The sequence below is a fragment of the Acanthisitta chloris genome, unplaced genomic scaffold (assembly GCF_000695815.1).
Source record: "Acanthisitta chloris isolate BGI_N310 unplaced genomic scaffold, ASM69581v1 scaffold2547, whole genome shotgun sequence".
NCBI lineage: Eukaryota > Metazoa > Chordata > Aves > Passeriformes > Acanthisittidae > Acanthisitta > Acanthisitta chloris.
In genome coordinates this window covers 1-9262 of record NW_008681860.1, presented here as the reverse complement: position 1 = coordinate 9262, position 9262 = coordinate 1, and the positions used below count along the sequence as shown (strand labels likewise).

The 9262-nt window shown below is 40.6% G+C and overlaps 1 protein-coding gene across 1 annotated transcript; it reads right to left on the bottom strand.

Moving 5' to 3' along the window:
* Positions 1 to 4137: 4137 nt before the first annotated feature.
* Positions 4138 to 6965, bottom strand: RERGL (RERG/RAS-like; the record flags this gene model as incomplete). The annotated part of the gene is made up of 3 exons (XM_009078241.1): positions 4138 to 4656; positions 5838 to 5980; positions 6892 to 6965. Coding segments are annotated over 3 exons (500 nt in total), but the record flags the coding sequence as incomplete, so codon positions are not given.
* Between the last annotated feature and the right edge of the window lie 2297 nt (positions 6966 to 9262).

Below are 9262 nucleotides of genomic sequence, written 5' to 3'. Positions count from 1 at the left end.
AGCAGTGATTAAACACATATCTGAACTCCTAGCCAGTCTTAAAATATGAATGCAGCAGTAAATGGCTCAAGCCATGTCAAATATGTAGGGCTAAACGTGGATATTAATTATATAACCAGAGGGACTCAATTCACTTTGTAAAGCAATTAAAAGAAGACAGAAACTTACAGTCTGTTTCTGGAAAAAAGTAATGTCTGTTTAAAAATAACTTTCTACCCAGAATAGCCTGCCTGTCTCACATAGTATCAGTTGTGGGGAAATAAAACCCCAAACCAACACAACAGAACACTTTGGCATTTACAGCATTGCTTCTTTATGAGAAAATCAAACCCAAGTTTTAAAACAACGTAAGTTGACAGTTAGGTGCTCAGGTCCACTTTTAGGCATGTAAACAAAGACTTTGCTTTTCAAACTGCCTGAAGAGCACAGCAAAATTTAGCTTGCCCTTGTTTTTCCCCACGGGCAGGTTAAGGCTAGGAAGAGGCCTGTGTTCCTGTGGACAGGAGGGAGAGGGTTCATATTGCTCTGGATTATTTTAGTAGTCTGGTAGTCTGTCTCTTTTCTTTCTTTTCTTTTTTTTATTAACGTATTTCTTGCTTCAGAGTGGCCAGGCAAGGATTCCTTTCCAGCATATTCATCAGAACTGGAGTTTGTTCAATAAGCAAAGTATGAGTACTTCATTAACCTGAAGCACCTGCTCCAACAGGCATCCTGATGGCAAATTAACATTTTCTTTGATACTTACTGCACTTTAGTTTTGCTTTGAGTGGTATTCATGTTCCTCTTCTTTATAGGACACCCTCCAAAACCACCACTGAGTGGCTTGTGTCCAGCTGTCAGTGAAAGCATCTGAACTATTCAGGCCAATGGCCACAGCATCTGTCCCTCCCTCTGCCTCCCAGGGAGAGAATGCCAGGATTACACATCTTCAAATATCTGCTGGTGCTCCATCCTCAAAGCAGTGCAGTCAGAAAGGAAAGCAAGACAGACCCTGCATGACTCACAAGGTCTTTGCACTTCGATGTTCTCCCTTCCATCACTTCAGAAATCAGCTTTTAGCAATGGGCTAAAAAACCCTATGGTAGTTAGTTTTGTCCTCAATAGTACAGCACAGCATTTTTTATTGCTATCCTGATTTAAATAATTAGAAAGAAACAGCATGTTTGAGTAGACTACTCAATATTGCACTTAACTATTCCTTTTTTCCAGGGATATCATGCTCAAGTTTTCCCGTGACGTTGTCAAGTTTTTCTGTGGGATTGTCCCCTCTGCCCTACTGCAAGTGTGACTGTAGTGGGATTTATAGAGTTTACTGCATACAGATGAGAGCAGAAAAAGGAGCTGAGGTTGTGTTAAGTCTTGATTATTTATTTCCAACCTAAAGGGAGAAAGAGCTTCAAAAAGACCCTGAGAGCTCACTGAGACCCAGCATTTGGGAGCCAGGGGCTATTACCTTTATACTTCAGTAGAATCTCTTTGCTTTTATGTCACTGTTTCTAAAGTAAAAACATGTTGAAGACAGGGAGTAAGAACACCAATTCTGAGTGCCTTTCTCAGGCAAAATTTTACTGAAACTAGAAAGTTCGTATGAGCAAGGACTTCCAGGCATGACAGCAAGAAACTTTTCACTCTTAGATGGCAATTTCAAAACCTTTTGGTGAGAAAGGCTGGGGTTGTATGCTGAAGCAATCTGTGGCAACACAAACAGCTCTGTTTCCGTACTCTTCAAGGAGTTCAATATGCTCTAGGTGATGTTACTGTCAAGTGTGGGCATCAAACATCAGTTACATCATTTACTGTGTTATGCAAGCAGGGGTCTTGCTGATTTCTTGTTTGCAGTGTGGATATTTTTCTATGTCTTTGTTGGTCTTTTAAGTATCTTTCTATTTTTTTCAAAGCCTTCCCTTGCAAAAAATACTAATGAAATACACGTAGAATGAGAGAAAGTGTATCTGCTTTTAAATTCTGCACTCCTGCTTGTCTGCACTGAGCAATAAAAGTGAAATCCTGATGCTAAGAACATCAGATTATGTCTGTGCTGTGTGTTTTAGTGTGCTTAAGCCTAAATGCCTCCTGCAGATGTTCCAGCTGGTTTTCAGGTGAGCACAGCCTAGCACAGGAGCCAGAAGACAACCACTGTCTGTTCTAATACCCCATCTGGGTAAAAAGGGAAGGAAAGCTGTGGGGTATACTGCACATTCCACCTACCTGGAAGTCCACATTCCCATTAACATGAGCCAAACTAACAGGCTTCTCTGTGTCTTAACTAATTTTTAAAGGATCAATAATTTTTTAAAAGTTCTCTACTCCTCACTGCATATAGGTACATGAAGGTTTCTTCATTTTGTCCAGGAAACACAGCCAGAGGTTCTCTTTTGTGCAAGTGTCTGACTCCCAGATTTACTTCCAGTTTGAATTCCAGATCTGCATGTTGCTTCACTTTTACAGTAGTCAAAACAAAAGTCTGTAGCTTTGTACAATAGTAAAGGGAAAATGAACAAAATAAGCACATTAATACATCCATCTTATACCCAGTTTATTTAATACCAGAGCAGTAAATACAAATAAGAGTTCTTGAATCTGGCAGTGCTAGAGCTGGTGAGATACAGCTACAACAGTAGTTCTGGAATTCTGTGTGTGCTGGAAAGTTGAAGGGTGTACATGAGTAGTCTTCTGGTTCAGCCTCACAGACATTGACAATACAGTTAAATACTCTGCCCCTGACATGACACAGCAGCAGCTGCATAAAAATAAACCAACTCTGTGCCTGTCAGCTGAGAACTATATTCCACTCTTCGTAGTCTTAGAACAAGTACAGTAAACAAGTGAAATAAAACTATCTTTCCCTCGAAAAAAAAAAAAAGGATGTGATCTTTGGTCAACACTTACTGAAAAGTACTTTAGCATTACTTTATATTATATAGCTCTGTTATCTTATGGGGGTGAACACTTGAAAAATTAAAGTAACCTTACTAGTTTCAATGCAGGTAAAATTTCAGAGCAGAGGTAGACTTCTACTCAGCAACTTCCAAACCCTGAATGCTCACTGTCCCCTGGAATGGGTAGGAGGCAGTAATGCATCTTCAGATCACTTCTCTTTCCTGTCATAATTTCAGGGTAAGCAGAGCCCATTCAAACACACTGGGCTAAGTCCTTATTTAGTTGTCTACAGCAAGAGCTCCTAATGTCAACTGACAACATGTTTAGACCCATCTGAAGTTTAATATCCACATCTGAAAGTGTAGCTAACACATTACTTATAGCTCTCACAAGTGGCATTTCAATACCACAGCGATGACTAGTTGGAAGGACATTGGCCCATAGGAAAAACACTGTGTGAGCACAGGCCCTACCAGCAGGCTGACCTTTAAATCCAGGCAGACGTTCTAAAGAACTTGTGCTCTTTACCAATCCATGTGCTTTCCAAGCTTCCACTCCCATCTAAAACTGAATAGCCACATCCACCTTATAAAACTTTGTTCAAGCTCACAAGAAGTGTTGTGTGAAAGGGCTCAGCCCTGGCCTCACACTAGCCCCAGTTGGAAAATTATTTCACTGAACAAAGACCTTGCCAAAACAGCCCAATGCTCACTAACAATTCACTAACATTTCAGTTCCCACACTCCTCAACCCTCTCTACTTTCTTTCATCACTTAAGAAGAAAAAAAAGCTACTGAAACAGGAGACAAAACTGCTTTTTGTGTCTCTGCTTCCCTACATCTGGTGCCTCTGCAAGGCAGCTTTGCAGGTAAATACCTTCTGTATATTTGGTGTCTAAGCATTTAATCATATGAAATTCAGCAGGTGTTAGGCACACAAGGATCTGAGTCATCCTTGAGTTACATACAAATACATTATCACATGAAGCCATAGTATTTTGCTTTTCTTTAGTGCAAATGTTTTTGCACAAACATAAAAACTTCTTCTCAGAATTCTGAAGTTCACTGTAAATTATGTGGCACTTAGGGACATGGTTCAGCGGTGGACTTGGCAGTGTCAGGTTAATGGTTGGACTCGATGATATTAGAGGTCTTTTCCAACATAAGTGATCCTGTGAAATAACTGTTTATACTTCACCTAGAAGCTCTATCCAAGACCATGTTGGTGTTGAATAGTTACAGACTAAAACTCCCCTCTGGAGCAGCTTACAATTTAAGTGACATAGCCCTAATACAGTAAATCTGTAATAGAACTGGAAATAGAAGGTCAGGTCTTCTAGGTCTAGACCATCCACTTGACCATCCTATCTCCCATCCTTGGTTTCTACTGTCTTACTCCTCCAGACATTGACCTTTGGAGGAAATACACTGAATACCAAGAGCTGCCCCTGCTCCATTATTTCAGCTTGTTCCTACTTCAAGGCTAACCATCTTTTACACAGATTTCCTTCTCTTTCCAAACACATTGTTGATTAACTTGGCCATTGACTTTGATCCACTGGGTCGTCTCTTTTCCTTCACTTTGCAATTTGAAGTGATATTTCTCAGGACTTTGGTGAACATTGCCACAACTTCTTGGTAATGTTCTGCTGCAGACAGTTCACAGAATTGGCACTTGTTATCTATTGCCAGCTTCTGTCCTTCATCCCAGCCAACTTCCCTCATGTGGCATAAATCCTGTTTATTACCAACCAAAAATACTGATGACTCGACCACTCTGAAATCAAAAAGATTCTGATTAGAGAAAAGCTCTGTTACAATATTGTGCTGTATGTTGTGCTACATTCAGGGTGTGTGAAAAATATGTATGTTCAGGTTAATAGGCACTGCGGAAAAAAAAAAAAATCAAAAGAACTAACCAGCCCCCTAACCTTATCAGGTAAAGTTCTAGTTTTTCCATTTGCCATAGTCAAATAATTTTCCAGGCAAGCTATTCTCTATCAGCAGGTTTTCATTTTGTTTTCTTTACTCCATGAATTTATGTATTTTTAATCCACTGCTGCTTTTATACTCTATACTGCTGAGTCCATTGTCAGCACCAGGACTTCATGAAGATCATTATCTCCATTTGTAGGTAACAGAGTCCAAGTGGTACTTCAGTGTCAGTGACGTAACTCAGAAGAAAACACAGAAAGCGTAATTCCAAGATTTTGCCAAAATCACTCCTTTCAGAGAAACCTTAATTAAGAAAGTTCAGCAGTAAAGCAAACAGAGAAGTGTTTTGAGGTTTTTTTCTTCCACTTCTGATATAAGACAAGGATTTCCCTCATTTATTCCAAAAGCATTTCAGCTGCCTGATGCAGAACACACACCACCACATGGACTCACCCTTCAGTTTTGGTGGTTCCTTTGGAAAGGAATTTGTGTCTTACCATATGGTCACCCACACACACAAATAACATTGGGGTCACTGCTAAAGGCAGTTGAGAAGACACTCATGGCATTAAGATTGATTTACTGTGGGAAATGCTTTCTTCATCCCCACACTGGTGCATCTCCATTGGTGATGCAGTGGGAGAGTAGAAGCAAAGAGTGACTCTGCCAGATTTATACCTTTGCAAATCACAGCAGATAGATTTATTATTTATATATATATCATTATTATATGTTGTTTCATTTTTTACTGTTTATTTATAGATAGATTATATTTATGGCAATTATTTAAATAGTAGTTCTAGAAGAAGAAAGAACAAAAACCCAGATATACTTAGCTTCAGACAAAGTTAAATAGATTGCAATTTGCCCCACAGTTTACCTTCAGGTACTTTGTTATTGGTGTTGTGTTATGTCACTTGGCTGCTGCTGGATTTTAATTGCTACTCAGCTGCCTACAGCTCCCAGAAAAGTTCTCAGCTTTATTTTTTTCTGAAGGGGGAGGAAAAAAATGATACCACTTACTTTTTACAAACTCCTGAGTGAGACTCTCGGATCCTGTACAGCAAAGCTTTTGCAAAGGCAAATGATGCTCTGTCACTGATGTCGTACACAATGATAAACCCATCAGCCCAGTGGAGCTCATCGGTGAGGGAGAGCTTCCCCTGCTGTGCCTGAGAGCAGTTCAAATTCACATGCAAAAAGAATGTTACTGTTGTCGCTTCAGAGCATTGTCTCTGTCACTGTGAAGGTCAGAATGTTGTATCTTTTATTGCAAAAGGCATTTAATAGGTCCAGGTGCTGGCATTGAGTTGAGGCAAGTACTGCTCCAAAAGCCTAATAAATACCCAGCACTAGAGATGGCAATTTGGATCACTGACAAATTCCTTATGAAACACACTTTGTTTAAGCAGTAAAATTGCATAACCTGTATAGACACTTCTTAAGCTGAATATTCTGCAGGGTCACATGAGAATGAAACAGAAGGAGCCATCAATATTTGTGCATTTTCTGCTTATAGCTCTGGTTTGCAGGTTCCTAATATTCTGATTCCAGTAAGCTTAATGATTTCCTTTGTTTTCTGCATTTGTTTTGTTTCTTCTTTGAATTGTTAAAGTCTGAAATGCTATTTACCCATAGGGTAAACTTCTAGAGAGCTAGGGAAAAAAAATCTCCTTTCAATCTGCACTTGAGTTTAATAAAACTAGTGACAAAAGTCACTCAAGTGGCAATGGGGTTATACCAGTCCTCAAGTTCCTTCACCCCAAGAAACTGTCACACTTCTGATTTCCAGAAAGCAACAGCTGCAAACTGTCCCATTAGACTAAGGAATGTAACTCCAAAAGTATTTTAAATTAGCTTCTCCCTGCAGATGATTTGGCAGCATCTAGCAAGACCATGTGACCCAAAATAGATAAAATACTAGAAGTTGATCAGGAAATAAAAATTAACAAATTGAGTTTTGCTCTGTGGAAAATCATCTTGAATAGTAAACTGAGGACTGTACTAGTTTAGGAACTAATCTCCACAGACATCCCACCCTGGTAGCCTTGATTAGCTCAGCCCCCCAAATTCTTACCTGTGAACAAGGATCATAAATTTCCAGGTGTATCTGCCTCCCATCCAGGCACAAGTGTTTTGTGTAGATGCATTCTAAAAGATACACAGTATCCACAGAAAATCAGTATTAGTGACTGGGGATGGCAGTGAGGAAAAAAAAAAAGACAGTGAAGGTGAAATTGCATAATACTAAGGGCTTCTTAAGTACTATTTTGTTTATCATGGGGTTTGGGGTTGTTTGTCTGTGACTTGGGTTTGGCTTTTTGGATGGAAGGGATTATTTGGTTTTGTTGGGATTTTCAGAGTTAGGGATTTTTAGTTTGTTTTTGCAGTGTTATTGACTGGTTGTTTACTTTTTTTTTTTAAATACACACTGGAAACAAACTTATTTTATTTTGCAACAACCAACCCCCTTAGGCAGACCAACACCATTCCACTGTGGTGTTCCCAGGGATGTTTTAGTGCAGTGAATACTTTCAGACCCTTGTTTTCCTCTTCCAAACTGGAGGCAAAGAGGATACACAATGCTCAGAATCAGCTAAATGTGGATGATTACCCAGCTTGATATCAGGGCTTGGGATTATAAAAGTAGTCAGACTACATGTAGTTCTGATTCTGCACAAAAGTCATTATTTAGTAATCATTTTTATTTACCATGAAACCTGGTGCTTTCTCATACCAGGTAGCATTAGACTAAGAGTATTGAGAGGATCATGTCCTTAGGATCTAGTCCAAAATATTTCCATCGCATCAGTTCTCAGATTTAGGACTCTCCAAGAGCACTAACAACCCTGAAAACTCTACTGCAGACAGACCAGCACTATTTTAAGCAGTAGGTTGTTCTAACCAAGTGTAACCAGTTGGTGTTCATGGCACTAGTTGTCAACACTTTTCTAGCCTATAATTTTTTTCTGAACTACAGAGACAAGAACTGGTGTTGGCACTATGGAAAATACACTTTAAACTCTATAATGAGGGATAGGTCCATGATCTCTGAAACTCAGCACCTTCAGCTCAGCACCATGTTCATCTTCAGCATTCTCCATGCACATCTTAAGAGTTCATCTGATGATGAGCTATCAGTCCCAAGCATCTCAAGAGTATAAAATCTGCAGCCCCTTGGTGGTTTCCATAATGAAACAAAATTGTAGTTGATATTTTGATGCCACTGACAGTGGTACTATCTTTATTTTACCACCCCTATTCCCACTTTCTTCCCCCTTCCTCCTCTCTAGAAACAGAGTTGAACTTCTCTTCCAACAAACACTTGTTAACAAATTAAAATGTTCTGGGAGTTTGACATGCCTTTTCTGAGACTTGCAGTACTGGAGGCTCAGAACAGGGAAATCTGGGTTTAGTTGCAGGTGGCTTAGAGCACATATGGAGCACAGAGAGCACTACATAAATTACATGTGACAGCTTAGACCCAGATCAGCCAGTTGGGACACAAACTGCCTTTTCAGCCTGTGTTTGTACACTAACAAGTATTGGTACAGCATGTGTGTACAACTTTAACTCCTCCTTCAGAATAAGTTCACTGGGATATATTCAATGCAATTCAGTTTAGTACTTCTGTTTTTTATTTATGGATCTGTGGAAGCTACTCTGTGGGAAAATAAGTGTGGAAATAGTCCTTCAGCAGGGAAAGTGAAGTAGGTGGCAATCTCTGTGCCTTGTTAAGTTTTAGAACTTCTCATGCAGCAAAAACTGGTGTGGCAGCACACTTCCAAAGGTGTTTGTGTATCAGTTAAACACTATTTCTACCCGGGGTGTGAAAGTTCAAGTCTGATTTTGCCATCCTCCAAAATGTGCTCAAGTTCTGTTTTGCCACCATCCTCAGCAGTGTCTCAAGGATCAGCATATTAGTTCTGGCATGAATGTGACACTCTATGCTCAGCACGTGAGGCTCTCACAAAGCTACCAAACCAGCACATCCCTGCAGACGCAGAGGGCTTCACATGGTGCTTTGATTAACCGGCAGTGCCTGATAACAAAACAAAAAATAAATGTTTCACCTCTCCTCTGGAGCCGGGGAGGAGATATTCCATAGAACAGGCGTTGTGGGTGGGTTTTGCCTAGTCTTTTTCTTTACTCTGTTTATCTGCTCCGTGATTGTGCTCACTCTAATCTCCCCTGGGCCGGTTATCTCCCCTTGAGCTCCTCGCCAGCCCCCGCGGCACGGAGCGATGTCCCCGCAGACTCTCAGCTCGCCTTTCCCCCTCCTCGGAGGGCTCTCCGATAAGCGAGCACAAACTTTTCCCCCTCCTCGGAGGGCTCTCCGATCAGCGAGCACAAACGCCTCTTTCCCAAAACTTCTGGGAAGTCACCTTTCCACCCAAACGCTCCGTCACCCGGGGAGCGCCCCGCGCTGCTCACCGGAGTCCGACGCG